The 25,199-nt window shown below is 45.0% G+C and overlaps 1 protein-coding gene across 2 annotated transcripts in view; it reads right to left on the minus strand.

Moving 5' to 3' along the window:
• Positions 1-7,494, minus strand: part of wdr44 (WD repeat domain 44) — a 79,749-nt gene extending 72,255 nt beyond the window's left edge. For both annotated transcript variants that reach the window (XM_084319793.1, XM_084319792.1), the window contains exons 1-2: positions 6,830-7,494; positions 3,454-3,487 (exon numbers count right to left, since the gene is read on the minus strand). In XM_084319793.1, coding sequence (XP_084175919.1) covers positions 3,454-3,487; positions 6,830-6,906 — 111 coding nt within the window. In that variant the 5' untranslated portion in view covers positions 6,907-7,494. The remainder of the gene's footprint in view (positions 1-3,453; positions 3,488-6,829) is intronic.
• Positions 7,495-25,199: the final 17,705 nt, after the last annotated feature.

Genomic DNA, 25,199 nt, shown 5'->3' on the forward strand with positions numbered 1-25,199 from the left:
GACGATAGACGGCGGTATTTGCCCTTTGCGAGCTCAGACCCATTCCCAATGATAACGTCAGGCTGGATGGATGAAAAATGTATGGATATCGCTAATAAAAGAAATATGGATTAAAACCCGAGATTTCTCGGGTTTAGCGCCCAGAGCATGGCGAGTTAACCCGGACTATCTCGGGTTTGGCCTCCAGTGAGTTAATGAATATAACTAGTCAGTTTCGTCAACATAAATAATCCAATAAGGGCACGGTTGGTACAAAAGTGATGGTGACGTCTTGATGGAGCGCCAAGCCGAAGCGGATGCAGATAGGCTACATCATTTATGATAAATGTTTTATTTAAATTTTTATGACGAGTCATATACTATAATAGTATAATACTATAATATTCGTGTAGCCTAACATTTATCTGCAACTGTGAAGAAAAACCCCATTGGTTTAAACAGAATGAAAAAGATTTAATAAAAAAAGAAATTTATTAAAAATAGTTTTTTTTACTCATTTAAAATTCAAATGTTGATTTAGGGCGTGTTCACACCTGAAAGTCCGGACTTTCTGGTGGACCAAATGTGAAAATTATACATTGTTTGATTTTGGTCTGCGTTCACACTACCCTTTTTGGTGCGGATCTAATTTGTCAACAAAGGACATACAGTCGCCAAGTCGTTCATCTATTGGACTACTATAGCAGTCACAAACGTAAACGGTTGCCGACAGCGCAACGAGAGAGATACTATTACGAGCACGGCGACTAGACTCGAGAGTAGAGAGAGTAGAGAGAGTAGAGAGAGTGAGAGTGAGAGTGAGAGTGAGAGTGTGAGAGAGAGAGAGAGAGAGAGAGAGAGAGAGAGAGAGAGAGAGAGAGAGAGAGAGAGAGAGAGAGAGAGAGAGAGAGAGAGAGAGAGAGAGAGAGAGAGAGACTGTCCACGCGCCTGTCATTCATTTGAGTCGCGCGCAAGTTGTCACTTGGCGCTGTCAAGTTGGGTCGCGCGCCAGTCGCCACTAGGCGTCTGTCACTCATTTGCTCTAGATTAGGTATTATATAAAGTTCGATCGCGTTCACACCAACAGCAAACGCACCATGGTCCACTTTGAAACAAAGCGAGTCCCAACTTTTCAAGAGGACCGGTTGATTGGTCGGTTGTTTGGTCCTCAAAATAATTCGGTTTGTGTTCACACCTGTACAAACGAAACAGACTATTGATCTAAAGGGACCATGGTCCACTTAAAGTGGACCAAACAGGGTAGGTGTGAACGCGCCCTTAAAATGTCTACATTATAAATGAAGCTTCAAACTATTCGGTACAGCCCTGACTGTTACACCTCTGAACGGCATGCTGGGTACAGCTCGCTAGCTACTAGCTAGCCAGGAAGCATAACAGTCCGTTAACAGAAAAGAAAGACACCGGTTAGTTAGATCTTCGATTAGTATTCAAATAGTTCCCAGTGGCGATCAAATAGTACTCAGGGATGTGATTGCGCCTTAACACTTTAACTGCCGGAAGACGCTTTTAGGCGTCCTTCCCCGCCATGCTCAAGTTGCCGAAGACGCCGTAACTCGTCTTTGATATCAATATTTCAAAAATCTGTGATCGGAATCATATTTCCTTTCCGGGGCCCTGAGACACAAGTGTGATCTCCTCTCAATCCTCTAGCGGTTCAAGACCGCCATCTGGTGGCCGATCGGCATATCGAAAAAACGGATGTTACCTTTAACCCGGTAGGACTCACTCCATATGGGGTCCGGGCACTCGCTAGTGTTAGAGAGACTCAGTCTTCACACAGTGAACATCGATCGCTGCAAATAACTCGAAAAAACAACATGATTTGGACGTATATATTATTATACAACCTGTAAATGGACCGGATATTTCTATATCCCATAATAGGAAAATGTCTGTTCCACGCTCATCGCCCAACGGCGCGAGGAAGATACGGTAAGATTCAGCGTTATTTTTCAATGTGTACGATACTAACTGCTATGATGAACATTTGACCCACATTAGATGAATGGTATAACGCTGCCCACGGAATTATAAACGCCCCCTCGGCCATCCGGTCAACATCAGATTACGTGTAGTAACTTCCAGAAGTCCGTCCAGTTGGATTTTTTTATATCGCGCCGATTGCTATCAAACTGTATTTGATCATCAATATAATGAATTTGGGGCTATAAATCACGTTCTGGAGAAAGCTGCAGAAAGAGATGAAAACATACTTATACTTTAGATCATATTTTAGTATGAATATGTGAATGAAAAAGTTTAATGTTCATACACCCTGAACAATACATATAGGACATTGAATGGGCCCTAATAATGGCAATTTAGCAATAGAATTTAAAAAGTTATAGCCCTGCAAAGAAGGGGAACTTCTACATAGACAAATAGAGCTGGCAACCTATGGTATATCATGAATTTAGCCTTAGGCAATCAAAGTGTTAAGAAAAAAACCTGAACATTTTCAAAACGATTTTTTTTTATATATATATATATATATATATATATATATATATAAACACTCCATTTGAATGAATGAACACATTTTATTTGTATATATTGAACTGTTCACAGGGAAGAGGAAGGTGGGAGAGGAAAGGGACAAAGAAAATGAATAAAATATCTCAGTGTCCCCTCAGTGTCCCTCCCAAGTCATCCTGGCTCAAACACTAATGTTAGGACCTTATCTTTTCTTCTTTGCAACCAGATTGTGCAACACCTGTAACCGGCTCCTCTGGAAGTCTTGCCTACTGCGAAGGGCTGCAGTTGGACTAATGGACTCTTTTGCTTTTCTTTTGCTCTCAGGTCGATTTTGAGAATGAAGGTGGTGACATTTCTCCATCTCAGCTTCTTGGTTATGTCTAGGTTGGCTTCTGTGCCTCATGCTTGAGAGTTTGATGTTTCTACAGAGCTTCACATTAACTGGACAATGCTTGCTCTCCCTTGAGTAGTGTTGAGTGGCAGACTGCTGCACTGCTTGCAAGTAAACTTCCCTGGTTGGTCAGTTTTACAAAAGCAATCCAGTGTTAGTGTGTTTCCTTTCCTGACGTCTTTACAGCATCTCGCGCCACTCAACAAAACTGCTAACATTATCGATAGCCAATGAAAATTTGTTATGCAAGAATAGCAGGTCTGATAAATGTTGCTTTCGCGTTTCACTTAGACCAGGTGGAAAAATAATTAAAATTAACATATTATATCAAATTAAAAAAAAAATATGATTTTTTTTTCTTCATGATTTTAGGTCAGAAAAACCGGAAATCCGATTAAAAACAGAGAAATCACATCCCTGAGTACTTGTGTGTGTCTAATCGTCATCCTCATCTAATGCACTCTGGCCAGTCCACAAATAACCTTAGAACCTTAGAATGACTCATTGTTATACGATCCAGATATGGTTCAGTTAGCTCTGATCCTGAGACAATGCCTGGTTTCACATGAGCGGACTCCTGTACGTACCTGTGGCAAGGGGAGGACAAACTTGGCAGGTGACCTGAAAGACAGAGAGCAGACTGTGAGCCGAGAATCATTTCAGAAATGCAAAAACAACACAGAGAGAAAGTCTACCCAACACATTCCCACATTAGACCTAGGGCTGGGCGATGAAACGATAACTATCGCGATATATTTTAATAATCGATACTAAAAATAATATCGATAATACAATTTCTTTTTTATATTGTGACCTGCAACAGGGCAGCTTTAAAACCAGAGACAGTGGACAGACTTGTCTTTCTTGCCTGCAACTTAAAGTAATGGATTTGCTTGTCCAAATGACAACACTGACCAAAGAGATTTTTTTCTCTCTTGTCCATTTATTTTGTTTGCTTTCTAATTTAAAATACAGTTTGAAACCGTCTGTACATAGTATACACGGTAGGCTATGTGTGCTAGCAGAGCTAGTCTCCAGTCATGAGTCACGGTGCACATGGTTTGTCCACCAAAAAAGCGCCAAAAGATGGAAGAGAAACGAGCAGAGCCAGAACTGTTCAACTCCCCTGGAGCCACAGCCACTTTTTTTGGTACTTTCGCTTTCAAACCAGCTGCAGCCTGAGAACTGGAGTGTGAGGGGCTGTAACACTAAAGATGGCGGCAACAACAAAGAATTGCAGCAAATTTTAAGTATTTAATACTAATAAAAAATATCGATAATTATCTATATAGAACGATATGAAAAATGTTATCGTGATATATCGTGATAACATTTTTGGCCATATCGCCCAGCCCTAGAACTTCCCAGGAGTCTGTTTGATAGTAATGTTTTTAGAATGCATCTCCACGCTTTCACTACCACACTACAGAAGGTTAAGCAATAATAATGAGACATTGTGCCGAGTCACACACACACATTTCTCGCTGCGGACACAGCAATATACCCAATAATTACATTACCGCCACTGTCTGCAGCAGGTCTCTCCTCTCATGGAACTCTCATGGAATTGCTCCAAATTTTAAGTATTTAATACTAATAAAAAATATCGATAATTATCGATATAGAACGATATGAAAAATGTTATTGTGATATATCGTGATAACATTTTTGGCCATATCGCTCAGCCCTAGAACTTCCCAGGAGTCTGTTTGATAGTAATGTTTTTAGAATGCATCTCCACGCTTTCACTACCACACTACAGAAGGTTAAGCAATAATAATGAGACATTGTGCCGAGTCACACACACACATTTCTCACTGCGGACACAGCAATATACCCAATAATTACATTACCGCCACTGTCTGCAGCAGGTCTCTCCTCTCATGGAACTCTCATGGAATTGCTCCAAATTTTAAGTATTTAATACTAATAAAAAATATCGATAATTATCGATATAGAACGATATGAAAAATGTTATCGTGATATATCGTGATAACATTTTTGGCCATATCGCTCAGCCCTAGAACTTCCCAGGAGTCTGTTTGATAGTAATGTTTTTAGAATGCATCTCCACGCTTTCACTACCACACTACAGAAGGTTAAGCAATAATAATGAGACATTGTGCCGAGTCACACACACACATTTCTCACTGCGGACAGTCGGACACAGCAATATACCCAATAATTACATTACCGCCACTGTCTGCAGCAGGTCTCTCCTCTCATGGAACTTCTGTATCAATAGTCTGAACGCTGCGCAAAGTGGGCGACATGATGTTTGGCACAATTTGGAAATGCACAAACACAAACCGCTGTTTTTATCTTTTGGATAGCGCTAAGCTAACAAACTTTTGGCGGTAGCGCGTGTACTATCCATGCTGCTCTACAGCTTCCTGCAACAAGTCACACCTCGCGGGATTTCAGAGCGAGATTTCTGTGTCAGTGGCACAAACAGGTGGTAAACCAATCAGGGGGGGATGATACATCCATCTAAGTATCAATGATCCAATAGGATCGATGCAACGTAAAAAGATCGGTTTATATCGATACTCTTATTTTTTAAATCCTGTGGCGAGTCTCATATCCACCCAACAACAACAGCAGCAGCAGCATGTGAAACGCCTGTGTGTAGAGTCGACGTCACATCAGGGCTCCAGAATGCGCCTATTTAGTCGCATTTTGTGACCTGAAATAACTAAGTCCCTGTTTTTTTTTGTTTTGCAACGGGTAAAATGCATCTAACATGTTTTGCATCCTCGCCATTCCTTTATGCCCACGTCTCGTTAAAGACCTAACTCACGCCCATCCCTACTGCACGCCACCTGGGGGGGGGGGGGGGGGGGGTGCTATGTTAAATGATGTGCAGACTCTGCCCCATCAAGTGTGTCAACGGTGCAGTTCAGAGCAGCCCAGTCACGTGCCTTGGGGTATTGCAGATTGGCTTGATCAGTGAATGTTAACAGAAAGTCTCTGTGCCACTGCCTTGGGGTATTGCAGATTGGCTTGATCAGTGAATGTTAACAGAAAGTCTCTGTGCCACTGCCTTGGGGTATTGCAGATTGGCTTGATCAGTGAATGTTAACAGAAAGCCAGAATAACACATTCTGCTGTGATTGGTTGGGTGTGGGTGTGGCCTATTTACATGACTGCTTCTAATTCAATGAGAGTAGTTTGCACAATCTTTACAAAATTATGCCAACACATTACAACCTCTATTTGGGGAGGGGGGAAAACGGTGAAATAGGGACTCAAGATGCAGTTGAAGTTGTTGAAATCATAGTAATGATTAACCCTTTCACTACCACACTACGAGAAGGTTAACCCTTTCACTGCCACACTACAGACTACAGAGTCTGTAGTGTGGTAGTGCGATTGTGAAATGGTTACCCCGTTGTCGTGTGGCAGTGAAAGGGGTTAACCTTCTGTATTGTCGCAGTGAAAGGGCTTTGGTAGTGTACGGGTTAACGCAATAGTAATATCATTGGAATGAGGACAAAGAAAATAAGTGTTTTGTCAACCAGCCAGTTGCTTGTGGACCAGTTACCCGTGAAAGAAGGGACACACCTATTGTATCACTATCAACCGCAGCCAAATCTCACCAAATATTTTGGCTGCTCACTGGTGTAAACTCTAAGACATGGTTCAATGGATATGATAGTACTATGACAGTCTGAGCCTGTTTGTCTTACTATAATGCACATTTAACAGCAGGATTGTTCGTGTACTACACATATCTTGCTGCTCGACACCATAGAGATCGTATGAATTCAGCTCGTTATGGAAAATGTGAAGTGGTGGGACAGAGAAACTCTTAAACCTGAGATAAAGTTAATATTTTACAGCAGGCAGGAGTTCAAGGCTATAGCAGCTAACTGGGAGATAGCCAGTAAACCATAGTTGACAACTATAACGTTATAGCATAAAGGACACGGAGTCACGTTATCGACAGAGAGGTTTTCTTACACTTTGGGAGATGGGGTGAAATTGACATCCTCTGGAGCATCGTAGAATTCTTCTGTGTCACTTGTGTCAGACGCCATGCTAACTTCAACGTGGCTAACACTAGCTAACTAGCGATCTGATTGATTGAAAACTTGATTAACAGATTGCAGAATGGGTACAATACAGTACGGCTCAATACACACAATTGTTAAGGGGATGCAGACCAGAGAAAGACTTTCGTCTTGTTTACATCAGGGTCCCCCATTTTCAATTCATCATAAATCTAACGACAGCTAGCCTCCTGTACGTGGTGGACGCATGAAGCTGTCTTTCTGCTGGAGGAGTTCCCGATGAAAAAGTTCACAACATCAGAAGCCTGGAGATCCAGGCTACACGTCGCCAACACGGTGTCCGCCCTGCCCGACGCTACGCCGCCATAACGTTAACATGAGCTAACTTGGAGCTAAGCTAACTAGCTACTGTTACCCAGCGTTAGCTAAATGTGACAGTTGGCGTTACTTGCCGCCCGCCACCCATGGGTATAGTTAGCCCTTTTTAAATTAACGTTGACATGTCTAAAATATAACTGTTACAGTCCAGTTCACTGTCCTCCTCCTGATTACCTGGCTGACCCGAATTTGGATATGGAAAACAGCTGGCTAGCCAACAACAAGCTAGCAGACAGTAGACACCCAGCCTCAATAACAAAGCCCCAGTCAAGCGAGCAGCAGGATCGTTTGAACTTCCGGTCAGGATTTTTTCAAAATAATGACAGCTCTCGTTCAAACTCAAGAAACTGGATTGATTGATTGATTGATTGATTGATTGATTGATTGATTGATTGATTGATTGATTGATTGATTGAAAACTTTATTAACAGATTGCAGAATGGGTACAATACAGTACGGCTCAATACAATGTAATACAAAAAGTCAACCAACAAACTCTATTCTTGTACCGGATCTCCTCACTGGTAAACAAGAATACCCTGAAGACTCTGGCAGGAGCACTCATTCAAGGGTACTACGACTATGCTTGCACCTCATGGTACCAAAGCACCTCAAAGGCGCTAAAAACAAAATTACAAACATCTCAAAACAAACTGGTCAGACTACTGCTTGACCTTACTCCTAGAACCCACCTCACCCCTGCCCACTTTGACAACCTAGGATGGCTTAGAGTAGACAGAGTACAGCAACTTGCAATGGGCCTGGTCTACAAGATACACTACACGACCAAGGTACCCATGTACATGTCAAAATACTTCCCAAAGGTCAGTGAATACCACGATCACAACACCAGAGGGAGCTCCACAAATCATGTTAAACCCAGATTCGGCTCAAACAAGGGACTAAACACGTTTCGCAATTATGCCACATCAATGTGGAACGCCCTACCCAGAGCTGTAAAGGAATGTGAATCACTACCCACTTTCAAAAACACTCTCAAAGAACACCTACGGAAGACTGCAATTTTATTCGAAACTGGCCCCTGTAAATGTCCTAACACAACCCCCTCCAATGTACAGTAAATTACCAAGTATGGTCTTGTCAATATTCCAATGTACAGTTTTGCTTGTACAGTTGTACAGTGTCCCCCACCCACCCACCCCTCCTACCCAACCTCCCCCCGCCCACCCACCCAACCACCTCCAATGTACAGACCCCCCCAACCCCACCCCACCTACCCAACCTCCTCCAATGTACAGTTTCTACGTCAAATGTATATACTCTCTTTTCTGGACTCTTTTCGTATCACAAACAGTACTGTATTTGCAAATCTGGTAGGTCATAAATGTATAGATGTAGCAGTACTGTCTATCTGTATGTCATGTATGTCATATATGTTATTATGAATTGAAAATGGGGGACCCTGATGTAAACAAGACGAAAGTCTTTCTCTGGTCTGCATCCCCTTAACAATTGTGTGTATTGAGCTGTACTGTATTGTACCCATTCTGCAATCTGTTAATAAAGTTTTCAATCAATCAATCAATAAACAAACAATTGTTAAGGGGATGCAGACCAGAGAAATACTTTTGTCTTGTTTACATCAGGGTCCCCCATTTTCATGACATACATGACATACAGATATACAGTACTGTTTCATCAAGAAGTTTTATGACATACAAGACATATACACAATATACAGTACTGTTTAAGAGAAAGAGATCTTAAAAGAAAAATACATGATGTTGTCACAGGCCGACCTTTAAATCGACCTGGATGTAAAGACAGGGTAGTTGGTTCCCAGACAGAGTAGACGGACACGACGTGTGGGGGGGGAAATCACTTTATTTACTGTACATGAAGCAATACATCAAATACACAGAATGTGGAAATGTCCCTTTTACAGTTGGTGAGAGGAGTGGCCAATTTGCCTTATTCATGTAACAGAGTAGATTTGAACCTGGGACCATAGGATCCACATGCGGCCGCATTTAACAGCTGAGCTAAAGGGTCCGACCTGTTAGCAGGTGCTGGTTGACTACGACCGCCTCCTCTATAGTTACTCTATTGTCATTCCCTGTGTCTTATGTCTTACCGTACTGTCTGTTGTATAGTCCTACTCCCATAACATATCGTCTAGTCTCCTATGTCTTACTATATGGCTCCTATGTCTGGCTCCTATGTCTTACTCACTTAGCAAAATCGAAAGGCCTCTCCTCTGTCCTGATTCTCCTAGATCTATCTGCAGCCTTCAACACAGTCAACCATCAGATCCTCCTCGCGGCCCTCGCAGGAATGGGAGTGGCTGGCTCTGCGCTGACATGGCTGACATCATACCTCAATGACCGCTCCTACCAAGTGTCATGGAGAGGGACCCTGTCGGCCACCCGCCCCCTGCGGACGGGTGTCCCCCAGGGCTCGGTCCTAGGACCCCATCTCTTCTCCCTCTACACTAAATCACTGGGTAACATTATCACGTCTCATGGCTTCTCGTATCATTGTTATGCCGATGATACTCAACTCTTCCTCTCCTTCCCTCCCTCAGATATCCACGTCTCTGAGCGGATCTCGGCCTGTCTGTCCGACATCTCCGCCTGGATGACGACCAACCACCTCAAACTGAACCTAAGCAAAACAGAATTGCTCCACCTGCCGGCCAAATCCTCCGCCCTGACCGACATTTCCATCACAGTCGAGAATGCAGCTGTGACCGCGTCCCCGACCGCCAAGAACCTTGGTGTTGTCCTCGACGACCAGTTGAACTTCTCTGCTTACATCGCAGCAGCAACCAGAACCTGCAGATTCCTCCTGAGCAACGTCAGAAGGATCCGCCCTTCCTGACAAAAGAAGCCACCCAACTCCTCGTCCAATCAACAGTCATCTCCCGCCTCGACTACTGCAAAGCACTGCTTGTTGGCCTCCCGGCCACTGCCACCAAGCCTCTTCAACTCATTCAGAACGCAGCGGCCCGCCTGATCTCAAACCTACCGAAGTCGGCCCATGTCACCCCACTTCTTAGGGACCTGCACTGGCTCCCCATTGCTGCACGAATCCGCTTCAAGGCCCTCGACCTGGCATACCGTGCGGCAAAGGGAACCGCTCCGCCTACCTAAACTAAACCTACCTAACTAAAGACCCCTACACTCTGCATCTTCTGGCCGTCTCAGACCCACTCCTATCCGAGCTCCGGGAGGGTCATCAAGGAGAAGCCGCCTTTTCTCAGTCCTTGCCCCACAATGGTGGAACGAACTGCCCACCACAGTTAGGACAGCCGAAACCTGTCCAATCTATCGCCGTCGCCTAAAGACGCACTTCTTCAACCATTATCTGAAATGAGAAAAAAATAATATATATATATATATATATATATATATATATATATATATATATATATATATATATATATATATATATATAACCCTAAAACTAACCTTACTGTCATGCACTTGTCCTAATATACTAACCTACACTGTAGCACTCAACATTTGATGAACATTGTTACTCAGCTGATAGAGTTGTGCCCTTCCTGATGACTTGTCGTACAGAACTTGTAAGTCGCTTTGAATAAAAGCGTCAGCTAAATGACTAAATGTAAACGTCTTGCCTGTTTTGCTCATAATTTTAACGTTATGCTAACTTACTCGAATCACTGTTGAACTTCAGTTGATTGTGGGCGGTGGTTACAACCACAGTAGAGGCTGGGGTATTCAGATATTAGCTTAACAGTGATTGGTCAGCGCCTCTTACATGTCACAGATCCAGTAAATTCTGAATGGCTTATTTCAGTAGGGAGAGTTCTTCGATTGATTGAAAACTTTATTAACATATTGCAGAATGGGTACAATACAGTACGGCCAGGCATGCAGTGCTCATGGGACGGGGTTGCACGGCGTACCAAACTTCTTTGAGCAGGAGCACATGCACGGATTAATGCACACAAGAATGCGTTCCACTCGACTCCTGCGCCAAGTACCCACCTGGCTACTTTGCATAACAATAGCTCAGGTCGTCAGGTTGGGGGTTGTACTCTTGAGTAATGGTTCAGCAGATACAGTTGGACCATTCACACAAAACCTGTGAATGAAATGTGTTACATTTACATTCCGTTCCTAGAGGCAATTAGGCAGCGTCTTTATTCTCTTGTGTTTTTTTTTTTTTTTTTTAAGATATTTTTTTGGCGTTTTATCGCTTTATTACTACTGGGCAGTCCAGTAGGGAGAGACAGAGGAGAAATGGGAGACAGAGTGGGGGGAAGACATTCGGGAAATAACGACAGATTCGGGAATCGAACCCGGGTCGCCCGTGTCGCGGCTGAGCGTATACTGCTTAAATCTGCTGTCTTTAACCAGAATTTTGCAAACAAGATATAAAAATCATGCAGTAATGACTAATGGGAATATGTTCTAATGTTCTGTATCGTTAGTGGCTTAGCTTGGCATCGCTACTGCACTATCTCGCGTACGTGCACGCGTACTGAATAAACCACAAATGTACCTCTAATACCAGTATTAGTCTGACCACACCCCTCATCAGCTTACCTTCATAAGCAGGTGTGTGGTCACCTGCTCTCCTCCTTCTCGCTTTCACCACAAGGAAGAGGTGCCTCGGTAGATCCCCACACTTGACACCATGATGGAAGAAATTGGATTAGGAACAGCTTGGGAAACAAGGATACGTTGACATCATATCTTTATTTTCTCTCTCACTATTTTCGAGAAAATACGGCGATATTGTCTTCGTACTGGAGTGTCTAGAAGATGATGATCATTCTAAAAACCCTCCACCGGTTTTAGTATTGGGAGCACGCCGCTGCATGCTTCTCAACTGCAGTTCCTTGCTGTGTTTGTTGGGGTGAAACCTGTCAGGCCACAGCTGAACTGTCGGACATGCCGCTGTTGTGAGGAGCGGTGCGTTCCAGGTTGGGTGAGTAGTGTTTGCTGGCGGGCTCCACTTGTCTGTTAGTGCTATGGGGGCTACTTGACAAAGTTTATGGAAACCGGCCCCAGGCTAGGGTCCTTTGTTTAGCCGCCTAGGCGACAGAAGGCCTTGGTCTGGCGACCATTATAGTTTTAACTAGTGGGCCGCGACCATTGACACTGGTGATCCCTGTGTGTTCTGGACGAGTGGATTCTCTCTGTCACCGTGTTAAGACCCCATCTTTCATATCCAAATGAGAGTATTCCTTCACGAGGGGATATGTGCATGTAATGTGCGATAGCGGCAGATTCATGTTCAAAGTCAGCTATACAGGCCAGTTGGTACTGTGCTGATTCCGCCGGACGTGGTAATGTCACCGTTGTGAAGCGGTGTTGACGTCTTGTTTTCTCTTTTCTCTTAAAAAGTGAGGAGGGTTCAGAACGGCGGCCTGTCTGGGTGAGTGTTATGTCATTGTTTACATGTTCATAGCTTACGGTTAGCCGGTCAGTGGCCTGGCGCGGGGTAGCTTAGCTTCTCGCGCGCCGCCGGGAGCTCGCTTCTGATCGCGTGCGTCGTTAGATCGGCGTCTCGCGAGCGGAAGCAATAGCACCCGAACGGTTGGAGCAGCCGTTAGCTTGATGCTATTCTGTTGAACGTGCTTTGATTTTAACATGTTTTACACTCTTGACCACGACGTCATCCTTGACAGGGGATGTTCGTCGACCCTGCCTGAGCCTAGACGGGGATTGCGTCAACAAAGAGGACTGTAGCGACTGGTGGAGCGGCGACGCTGCCCGGATCGAACAACACAGGACGGCTGTGTTCTACGGTGTCTTGTGACTGCACTTCGCTGATCTGCGTTCCGGGTAGGTACGGGGTTGGCCAGACCTCATAACACGTCTTCTGGTTTTACTTTGCTAAATGTATTGTGAATAACGGTGTTTTTTCCCAAAACGTGTGTTGTTGCAATGCATTTGGGATACGTTGCGGGTTGTGTGTGAGCTGTTTTTGTCACTGGCAGTTAGCTTCTCCGTGCAGATCGTGATGTATTGATCTGGTTGTTGTGTGAGAAACATCATGGTGTTTATGTGTACCGTGTACTCACTACTAAGGCAACTAACCTATGAAGCTATGCTTGGTGACAAGTGAGTAAAGGAATGTTCTTTCTCAGACTGTAATGACAATGAACAGTGAGTTCACACATTAACAGGTTTTCCTGTTTTAACTGGCCGTATTGAGGGTAAAATAGGAGGATTGTGTTTTTCCCCCCCGGTTCCCTGGGGACTTTATCACCTCCTATCAGACATGTTGTGCATTAATTGTGTCTTTTGTGTGGTAGGGATACGATGTAACTCTTAGCTTGATTGCTGAGGTTGTGCTAAATCTGCTGGAGAAACTTATTTCCTAAAGGGAAATTGGTTTGGTTGCTGTCATGTGTGCTTAGCAAGGCCTGTGGTCGATACTAATCAAGAATGATGTATTCTCTCATTGTGAAAAAAAACGGCGTTCCTCTGTTGAGTGTTTTTGCCATTTTTTGTAGGTGATGATGGGTTGTGTGTGTCATGTGACCTACAACTGGGTTGTACTGGCCACAGAAGCACATGTGTATGTTGGACCGGGGTTCTTAGAGCCTTCTCTATTCTGTGTTTTTCCTTAGTAAAAATCAGATAGCAGGTTAGCTCATGCGCTGTGTGGAGCTGTGAAACGCTTCATAGAGCTGACTATGACTGTGTCATATTCTCTTTTTGTCGTTACGTCGTATCATGGGTGTGGGGTCGTAAAGGGGTGAACTGGTAACCTTTCCTCTCCCCATTGTTCTGTCGGTCAGGGGTACACCCCCTGTCCTTCAAGGTTCCCGTCACGTGGCGGTTCGGCACGTTACGGGGGGGGGGGGGGGGGGGGAGGGAGTTCCTGGTCCCACGGCCTGGTATATTGGGCGTGTGCACCGCAGGAATTCCCCCGCCATAGAGTACGTCACCGTGCGCGTCTCTGTTGGTAGGACTTCCGTGTGCTGTTCAGGTCCATGTGATGGATCTGTTTTCAGGGGGGGTGGTCAGGGCTCCTCCTCACCAAGCGCCTATTCAGGCCTTCTGTGAGTTCGGACTCCTTCTTCCATGTGAGGAAGCCTCCATCAGAGTACAGAGCCTTCCTCCTCAGATTGTCAAAGTGAGTGGACCCTCTAGAAGGGTCCTTTTCTATTGTATGTATATTCGATTCAATTCGTTTATTGAGTGTGTATGGGTTCAGTGCCTCTTCCCCGGAGGCCCTAAAACCAGTTTTTTACATGGCTCGAGGTGCAATATATTCTTTTCAATCTGTACAGCTCGCGTGGGAAGTCTCTCTGGGGATCCCCGTCTCTTTCCTATGGGAGGGTGGTGGGATGTAAAAATGTGAACATTTTTTACCCCGGCTGTGTAGACTGGGATACATACTGTTGATGCTTCCTTCTTTCTATTCCAGAAGTGTTGGAGTTAGGGAGTGTCACACCCCTCTTGTCGTTCCCCTGGGCGCCTTGGGGATTCAATGACAGGTCTAAATAGCCTGTTCATTGATGGGGGTGTGTCCCGACGCACGTATAGTGCTAGCTCGCTGTAAACAGGCGATTGACTGGCACGCCTTGGTTGCTTGTGGTTGAAACAGCGTTTTTATAAAGCAACTGAGATGGGGGTTTTTCCTCTTCCGACGACCACATCCCATGACCTGGGTGGGTTGTCGACGGATTCTCGTTCATGTCTGGGGGATGATGACGGGATGGATCTGAACATATGTAGTGGGGTCTCACGCCCTTGGGGTGGGCCACCAGGCGCGGTTCGTCCGAACGTCTGGGTGGCGCCTTCTTTTCATGTTAAGATCAACACGCATATCTGCCCTTCTCCTGGAGTAGGCATGTCGGCGTGGTTAGGGCACGGGACTGGTTCTGGTCACGCTGGTCCAGATCAGTTGAACCCGTTGTCCGCCGGGGATGCAGATCTGCTGTTCTGGTACCCTGAGGGACTTGGGCTTTTTTCAGGGGGAAAAATGCCAGGTCGGTCTGGGTGTCACAGGGTTAAGCGCTATGGAGACCCTGGTTGGGTATGTTTTTACTCAGCACTGTCGTCATGGCTTACAGCCATGCCATTCTGTACGCGCTCGATCTCGTCGGATCTCGGCCGCTACACAGGTTGGTCCTGGTTAGTACTTGGTTGGGAGACCGCCGGGGAATACCAGGTACGGTGTGCTTAGGGGCTGGTTCTCCATTATTTTTCGCTCCTCTCTCACGCATGGCGAAGAGGGGCCTGTGGGGGTGGTTTTTTGACCTCCTCTGGTGACCCTGTGCTTCCCGTACCGCCAGGCCCGGTCCGAAGTGATGTTTGCGACCCGTAGGCCTGGGTTAACCCTTTTTGGAAACTGAGACACTTGTACTGCGGTATAGCCGGTGTATACCCGCAGGTGTGTTTTGGAGTTTTTTCTTGAGGGGTTATAGGAACAACCACCGCATTGGGTAACACCGAGGTGGTTGATTCCCTGGTGTGTTGGAGCAGTGTCAACTCCCGGGTTCACCGTTTGAGGGTGCCCCTGCACGTTCATGACGTCTGCCAATCGTGTCAGCCTTCTCTGCCTCGACCCCTCTGGGTGGGGGTGGTTAAATGGAGGCTTGGTCATGCAACACCGCCAGCTTACGCTCCTTCCGCCGGGGCGGCTGTGTTCAGCTGTCCCCTCTGGCGCCTGTCTCGTCCGCAGTCTCCAGGCTAGGGTTAACAGCCTGTTGCCTGGTTTTTCCCCGGTGCGCTGCCTGCTTCCGTTGGTTAACCTTTTTTGTGTGCTTACGGCCATGCTGACTGCCTGTTCTGCAGGGTCAGTGTGCCAGGCGGTGTACTATTGGGGGGACGGGGCCCGCTCAGCTTACGGCCATACCGACCTGAACACGCCCGATCTCGTCCGATCTCGGAAGCTGGGCAGGTTCTGGCCTGGTTGGTTCCGCCTGGGAATACCAGGTGCAGTAACTGAGGGGCCTTTGTCCGAATACGCTGGCGATGTGGGGGGCGGGGCACTACGTGCCCACCTGGTGGGGTCTTGATGCTGGCATCATGGACTTCTCCGGGCCCCCATTCTAGGGAGTCCAGTCCTTTTGGTGGGTCTGGGTCTTCCTTCGTGCTCCGCTGCTACGGCCTTGCCACGGGGTTGGGTTTGCCCTTGACCCCGTGATTCTGGGGGCAGTAACGAGGTTGTTCCTCCGTTCGTTCCCGGGTGGCATGCGGGTTGTGCGTGTGTGTAGTCGTGGGGTCAAGCCACGGTCTGCTCACCCTGTGCGTTGAGTTGCTTGAGTGCCTCTTCGCACGGTCGGGTCCGTCACCCTCCCGTGACGTCCCTAATAGGGGGGCTACCCTCCATTAGGGGGGGTCGGGGGGGCTCGGCCCTCCCTGTTCTGATGGTTTTGGGGGGCTGTCAGCGGGGTGTATTTGTCAGCCAAGTGGCTCCGCTTGGCCTCCCTTGTGCAGTAGCGATGCCAAGCTAAGCCACTAACGATACAGAACGTTAGGTTATGACTATAACCAAGTTCTGTTAGTTAGGGGCGATGCTTGGCATCGGACGGCCGCTGCAGCCCTTGTCCTCACCTTGTGGTGAAAGCTTGGGAAGGAGGAGAGCAGGTGACCACACACCTGCTTATGAAGGTAAGCTGATGAGGGGTGTGGTCAGACTAATACTGGTATTAGAGGTACATTTGTGGTTTATTCAGTACGCGTGCACGTACGCGAGATAGTGCAGTAGCGATGCCAAGCATCGCCCCTAACTAACAGAACTTGGTTATAGTCATAACCTAACGTTTTCTCTCTCTCTTTTTTGTTTTGTTTATTCAGCAGGGAGATGAAACTGCTACGCCTACTAAAAGTACACCGCCACTGCCTACTATTTATGCACATAATAATCATTATAATCATAATGCTGGTCGGAGCTGTTCTGTGTGCACGCGAGGGAACATTTATGCGCATGCGCGGGAGCATGTGCCGTCATTAAAACATAGTGCAACCAAAGATAAAATCACCACTGTACCACTGAGTACGGCTCAATACACACAATTGTTAAGGGGATGCAGACCAGAGAAAGACTTTCTTCTTGTTTACATCAGGGTCCCCCATTTTCAATTCATCATAACATTTATGAAATACACGACATACAGATATACAGTACTGTTACATTCTTGTCACAGCTGAACAGCAGAAACTGCACTTGGTACAGATTTCAATTTTCTTTTTTTAAACTCAATTTCTATTCGCATTTATATTCACCAGATTTCACATTTTATCAGTGTTAACCCCACATTGCTTGAAAACAATGCAAAACACTGAAAAAAGGCAATTTTTACAATAGGGGACCTTTAAGTGATTGTAAAACCCGAACTTTCTCATGCTTTTATTTTGAAGGCAAAATCGCTATACCGGAAGTGAAACTGCTGCCAGGTGCTGCTGCCCTGATGGAGATACAAACAAACCAGTGTCACAAAGAGTTACATCTTGCAGAGTCAAAAGGGCTGGGTGCAGGCGCGTGCACATACACGACTGTAGAGGGGCTTGAGCCCCCTGCCCATATACTTTACTACAAAAAAAACTATAATAAGAAGAAGATTTGGACTATTATTTGAAGTAGGGGTCAGACTTATATTCCGTTACATGTTCCCTCAGAACTTTTTTAAATATAATTATTTTTGTTGTCATTGTAGGTCCTCTTAACTCGGTTCCTTGAGGAGGTTCCAGTCGATTCCTATAAAATTGGGTATAGTTTAATTTTGATATTTTATTGACAAAGAGTTTGCCTAATATGACTCGTCTAACCCGCCTTGTTAAGGCTCTCACGATTCTTCCAAAAATGGCAAAATGTTGCGTAATTCAGAAATAGGTCGAAATTGAGATATTGGCAATTTTGAGTGCTTTGAAATCTTCTCTATCTGTCTCCTTATTTACAAAACGCAATGCGACTTGTAAATATGTTTATTTACCACGCTTTGTGGGAAAACTACAGTTTTGTCGGAGGGGAGTGGCTAAGCTCATCCGTCCTTCGGATGAGACACTAAAACCGACTGAATTCGGTTGTTAAAGAACCCAGGGCGCCTATCGCTATCGCAAAGAGAAATTCCCAATCAGGTCTCTGACATCAAGGCCACCTAATCATCCCTCCCCCTTAATTGGCTGACATCAATCCCTGTCTCCTGAGCCGTTCAGCCATTGTGTAGTGTAATGCGTGCCGGGTGCCAGTGTATGGCAGTCATTGAGCCTGCATAGACCAAGGTTGGATGCTACCAGTGGTGGTGAAGGAGGCAATTTACACCCTACATTGCGTTTTGAGTCTAGAGTCTAGAGAAAAGCACTATATAAATGTAATGATCATTCAAATACTTTCGGTTTCCAGTTTCTATTATGGAGACGGGCAGAGATGACATCTGGCACCAAATCCCTTCAGAAGAAGAAACAACGGATATGGACTCAGTACTTTGTTGGCGGTGTAAAAATATGCAGAGAAACATTAAATATCTTTGGCACCCAGAAAAGTGGGAATTTTTTTACTTGAACTTGAGGACTGCATACCTTTTTTGCAAAGCGGAGCTTTATACTTTATTCTTATAGCACATGCATGAGCCTGGTCTCTTTTGAAAGATAACATTCTGACGTTATTAATGCAAAAAAGGAAAATCACTTTTAGTGCTAATGAAATAGAGTAACAGAGGTCTGAACTTGAGTTGAACTTGAACTTGTGCACTCACATTTTTCTGTAGTGGTTGCAAAATAAATTAAAAAAATTGGTATAAGCTGGAAAACATGACGGATCCATAGCCTGAAGTCTTATGTAATACAGGTCAAAATTTTATAAAAATCCCTTCAGAAATTGGTATTTGAGAGAGATCCGGGTAAATCGTGCAACAAAAAAAAAAGCTCTCAAATCTATTTCCTCATTCACGGCCGTTCATTCTGAAGTGTGATTCCTTCTCGTTTTCGCTCATCAACTTTCACCTATTTCCTGTATTTGAACTGCTCTGACTCATGCCCGGTTGACGACACCTGCTCCTGCTCTGACCCCGTCTGTCTGATTCTCCTGCCCCTGTGTATACCCTGGACAGTATGATTACCTCCCCCGTGTACCGACCCCTGCCTGACCATCCATTAAACGCACTCATATTGGGTTTGCACCAGTTCTGTCTCTGTCTGCATATTGGGTTCAATACTACATCCGTGACAACATGTTTATGACATTATGTTTATGTATGTCATTACTGTTTACTAATGTATATTGTATTGTATTTCTTTGTAGAAAACCACACATGAATATTCCCAAATCCGAAGCATCGCCCTGTGATTCTTTAATCGGAGTCACAACCCCATAGTGTCCGCCAGCTCCATCAAACGCACATGTGGAGGCCCTAGACCTCCATTTCAAAACCCTCAGACCATGTAGGAGTGTTTTGATCTTATATGTATGTGTATGTATATATATATAATGTATATATAATTGTATATATGTGCATATGTAGGTATATAGTTGTATATATGTATAAAAAATGGCTAGAGGAACTATACAGGGTAACATACATTAAATTATTTATTTATTTTTATTATCTTTTTTCCCCCTTCTTTTTCCGTTTTTCTCCCATCCCAATGTTAGTTGTTATGCCAATTCCCAATCCCCCTTCCTGGTCGTTGCGCACTCTACTCCCTACTGTCGGTCTGTGTTAGAATGGACGGTCGGCCAACCCGGAAGCACCACAGCTGGATTCGATCCCACTGTCTCTGTGGTGCTAGACAGACGCTTAGTCTGCTGCGCTACCCGGCCGCCCTGGGTAACATACAGTTTTGGCAAATATTAATAAGGTATTATTAAAAAATTTATCGTTAACTAAGTTCATTCAATAAGTCTAGTAATGTATGAATTAGTAAATATAATATAGTATGTTCTGATGAGTAAATAGGGGTGGGATTAAATAAGTGTATGCTTCTTCCCACTCCTTTTCAAATATGTAAATGAGAACAAAAAATATTTTTTGTTTGTTCTTTGTTATTTTACATTAAAAAAAAGATTTGAACGGCTTAAGGCTATATCTGTAATTGATGTTTGTTTGTTATGTTGCATATTTGAAATAAACTTCAATCAATCAATCAATCAATAGACCCTCAGACCATATAGAACTGTTTTGATCTCATAGACCTTGAGGACCATATAGAACTGTTTTGATCTCATAGAACCTCAGACCATGTAGGAGTGTTTTGATCGTATATAGACCAAAAGGACATTTAGTCAGTGACATGTGATAATAAAGCATCTAGTGAAGGTGTTATGTGTGATCTATACACGATGTCCTCCGGTGTTTAGTAAGTGTGCTAAAACTCACATCTGCTGCTCTGTCTTCACATCAAGCCACACTGAAAGGAATAGAAGCCAAATCCACTCATCAGATGGATGACAGCCTTCTCTTAATTACATGCTGCTCTCCGGTATGCTAATGCATAATTATTGTGCAATGGCGTGAAATTATGTAACTGCCAACTGTGTGTGTGTGTGTGTGTGTGTGTGTGTGTGTGTGTGTGTGAGTGTGTGTGTGTGTGTGAGTGTGTGTGTGAGTGTGAGGGGGTAGTCTTGAACTTAAAGGGGAACTACACCCAATTTAAGAATTCATACAGGTAATTCAAATGATTTAAAACAGTCCAAAAATATTAGTGAACACAAACAAATCCAGAAACGAGAGAAAAAACTAAAACATGTGATGTAATCAAGTATAAAGATGTTATATAGATGATACTGAGAGACACCCAGGAGAATGTTCTGACATTTACATTTACATTTAGTCATTTAGCTGACGCTTTTATCCAAAGCGACTTACAAGTTCTGTATGACAAGTCATCAGGAAGGGCACAACTCTGTCAACTGAGTAATAATGTTCATCAAAGTGTTGAGTGCTACAGTGTAGCCAGGTTAGTATATTAGGACAAGTGCATGACAGTAAGGTTAGTTAGGGTTAGATTTTTATTTATTTATTTTAAATTTTTTTTAATTTCAGATAATGGTTGAAGAAGTGCGTCTTTAGTCGACGGAGAAAGATTGGACGGGTTTCGGCTGTCCTAACTGTGGTGGGAAGTTCATTCCACCATTGTGGGGCAAGGACTGAGAAAAGGCAGGTTCTCCTTGATGACCCTCCCGGAGCTCGGATAGGAGTGGGTCTGAGACGGCCAGAAGATGCAGAGCGTAGGGGTCTTCAGGGTGTGTAGTTAGAAGATGCAGAGCGTAGGGGTCTTGAGGGTGTGTAGTTAGAAGATGCAGAGGGTAGGGGTCTTTAGGGTGTGTAGTTAGAAGATACAGAGCGTAGGGGTCTTGAGGGTGTGTAGTTAGAAGATGCAGAGTGTAGGGGTTTTGAGGGTGTGTAGTTAGAAGATGCAGAGCATAGGGGTCTTGAGGGTGTGTAGTTAGAAGATGCAGAGCATAGGGGTCTTGAGGGTGTGTAGTTAGAAGATGCAGAGCGTAGGGGTCTTGAGGGTGTGTAGTTAGAAGATGCAGAGCGTAGGGGTCTTGAGAGTGTGTAGTTAGAAGATGCAGAGCGTATGGGGTCTTGAGGGTGTGTAGTTAGAAGATGCAGAGCGTAGGGGTCTTGAGGGTGTGTAGTTAGAAGATGCAGAGCGTAGGGGTCTTGAGGGTGTGTAGTTAGAAGATGCAGAGCGTAGGGGTCTTGAGGGTGTGTAGTTAGAAGATGCAGAGCGTAGGGGTCTTGAGGGTGTGTAGTTAGAAGATGCAGAGTGTAGGGGTCTTGAGGGTGTGTAGTTAGAATATGCAGAGTGTGGGGTCTTGAGGGTGTGTAGTTAGAAGATGCAGAGCATAGGGGTCTTGAGGGTGTGTAGTTAGAAGATGCAGAGCAAGTACGTAAACAAGTGTAAACAACAAAATTGTTCAGTGTATCTATATATACAGTATGTACAGCTGGTACAACATTATGAGGTATAGCTTAGCTTGTGGTGCCACCTAGTGGTGAGGTGCAATAGGGAGGTGCAATAAGGAATGAGAATGATGTGCAATTTCCTTAACAATAATATAATCTAAATAGAAAGTGTAAAGTGTGTCTAAAGTGGTAAAGTGGGTGCTACAGTGTGTTGTTTATTTAAGTGAATGTATGTGCGCTGTGGGTGTGTTGATGGTTGCTTATTGTTCATTGAGCATCCTGATGGCCTGGGGATAGAAGCTCCTTCTGAGTCTCTCTGTGCTTGCCGTGAGACTCCGGTATCGCTTGCCTGACCGCAGTAGTTCAAAGAGGCAGTTGTTTGGGTGGCTGGAGTCTTTGATTATTCTCTTAGCCTTGCCCATGCACCGCTTGTTGTAAATGCCTTGGAGAGTGGGAAGCCCCCCTCCAATTGTGCGTTCGGCTGAATGGGCCACTCTCTGTAGTCTGCTGCGGTCTTGTGCAGTGCTATTCCCAAATCAGGAGGTGATATTGCCAGTCAGGATGCTCTCTATTGTGCATGAGTAGAAGTTCTTGAGGATCTTCTGACTCACGTTGAACTTTTATTAGTATCAACTGCAAAACATCAGCACGCGTCACAAATGACACACAAATTAGATGATTTAGTCACAAATGACAAAAAGTATTTCAGATTGATTTCAAATGTCAAATTTGGCTATAGAAGCCAAGGTATGGCGAGTGTCATACCAAAACGACGCCCCAATTGCGACGGATCAAAATTAGATTAGATTAGATTCAAATGTATTATCATCACACAGCACACTATATACCTATAGTGGCTCCTGGCCATGCACCTGAATCTTTATTTATGTCCACATAAAGACAATGTTTAAAGGACACAAATATTATCAGTGCACTTGTACATTGTGGGTTATTCTGATACATTTGTGCCCAAATTGGCAATGGCAACCAAAGTTACACACACACACATGGATGATGAACCTGACAATCAACAGCTCATGGGTACAGATAGCAGCGTCTTCTCCAAATTGCGCGGCTGCCAATAATAGCTGACACTGAGCAATATCTTGCTAACCGTTTGGCTCTTCCCTTCGGAAGACCGGCCATCTGAAGGAGGAGAGAGAGGGAGAGAAGGAGGAGAGAGGGTGAGAGCCAATCCTCTCCGGGGAGGGTTGGCTACGGGCCAGTGGTGAGGGAGTTAAGCTGAAAGTGGTTTAGTTGTTGAATGAATGAATGGATGAATGAACAGATTGCAGAATGGGTACAATACAGTACGGCTCAATACACACAATTGTTAACCCTTTCACTGCCGCACTACCAAAATTGTTAACCCTTTCACTGCCACACAACAGCCGGTTAACCCTTTCACTGCCGTCAGTTAAGATAAGATAAGATATTCCTTTATTGATCCCCTTGGGGAAATTCCAGTGACACACACATACAGCTCATCGTCTCATTAACAACAACATATCACAATCATTACATTTTTACAGTAACAACGGCACAACATAAATTCAAACAGACATGTACATTTGTTGACACATGTCAACTACAGAATGCCTGAAACACCATATGCGATAGTCGGCTGCAACAACAACAAAGTGATTAAACAAAGTGTTGTCGCGCCAGGTGGCGGGAGGGAGGGTGGAAAAGATTGTCCAGAGGGAGGGGGCAGGGACGGGGGGGATCGGGCTTTGGTGATGAGACAGTCTTAGGCTCCCCCCCTCCAGCGCGCGTACTAGTTGGAAGCCGTCCAGAAAGGCATAGGCGCTAGGCGTACATGCGGGAGGGGGGGTTTGGGTAGGGATTGGGGGTGGGGGGGGGGGGGCCTGCCATCCATCTTATCTACTCCAGACAGCTTCGCTTTTCTTCGGGAGGATCCGTTCCTGGCACGGCTCCACTGAACTCCTTACTCCCGTCTTGACCTCGACCTTGGTTTCACAGCAGACGGAGATGGGGGGGGATGCAGCCTGCAGCCTGACGAGATTGCTGCAAAATGCTGCCCCAATTTAGTTTAGTTTAGATCATATATCACAACCCTAATTTCCTTCGTGATGTCCAGAATAGCCTGAGACCGCGACTGTTCATCTGCGTGGTAGGCAACGAGTCTCTCAAGAATAGCCTTCGAGCTCGATTGTTTGTCAGAGTGGTAGATCTCGATCCTCTCCAACATGGTCTTAGAGCTCAATTGTTCCTTAGTATTATAGACAGCGATCTTCTTATACAGTTCCACCTGGTTGGCTTTCATCCTGGCCATTGTCCATAGCCAAAGGATCAACTTTCCTCCGAATTAGGTTAAGGCAGTACCAGATCCAAATGCTGAGCGCGCCCAATCCGATCACCATGAATATTAGTAAATACACGTCCTCAACATCATTGATTTCCAGAGGATAGAAACAGATTGGGTTCCATTTCCCGTAAGTATTGATCGTGTACCCCGCCTGAAAGCTCCCGAGTGGGCAGAGCGGATCAGCCGCATCCTGCTTTCTCGTGGAAAATATGCGATCAATCGCTGTAAATGCCCAGCTTACTAGATCCATATTGCGGTTGAAAGTTGAGTTGATTCTGTTGCAAAAAGAAAGGGTCTTTAGTCAACACGGCTGGACGGTTCCAGGGAGGAATGAAGCGATGAGAGGCCAGGATCCACACGGCAGTCAGACAGCTGTAGGAGGCTGGCACGGAGACGGCAGCAGGGGGGGGGTAGGAATGGCCTTGGAGAGGTCTGGGAGAGGGAAAGAAATGCGACTGTTCTCTGGGAGGGCTTGGAGAGAGTTGTGTGATAGTAAAGGGTTAACCTTCTGTCGTGTGGCAGCGAAAGGGTTAAGGGGATGCAGACCAGAGAAAGACTTTCGTCTTGTTTACATCAGGGTCCCCCATTTTCAATTCATAGTGAGATTTATGACATACACAACTTACATGACATCATGACATTTATGACAATAGGGACATACTGTTACGGGTCGGCTTGGTGGCGGAACCCATATTGTGCTGACAGTGAGCGAGGAAGGAGTCGGGAGGCGAACGGTCACAATGAAATGTCTTTACTGAGCAGTAAATCATCAGAGACTGCGGACCTGATGGTGCTCCACGTCTT

Source organism: Notolepis coatsorum (genome assembly GCF_963971535.1).
Source record: "Notolepis coatsorum genome assembly, chromosome: 8".
Lineage (NCBI taxonomy): Eukaryota > Metazoa > Chordata > Actinopteri > Aulopiformes > Paralepididae > Notolepis > Notolepis coatsorum.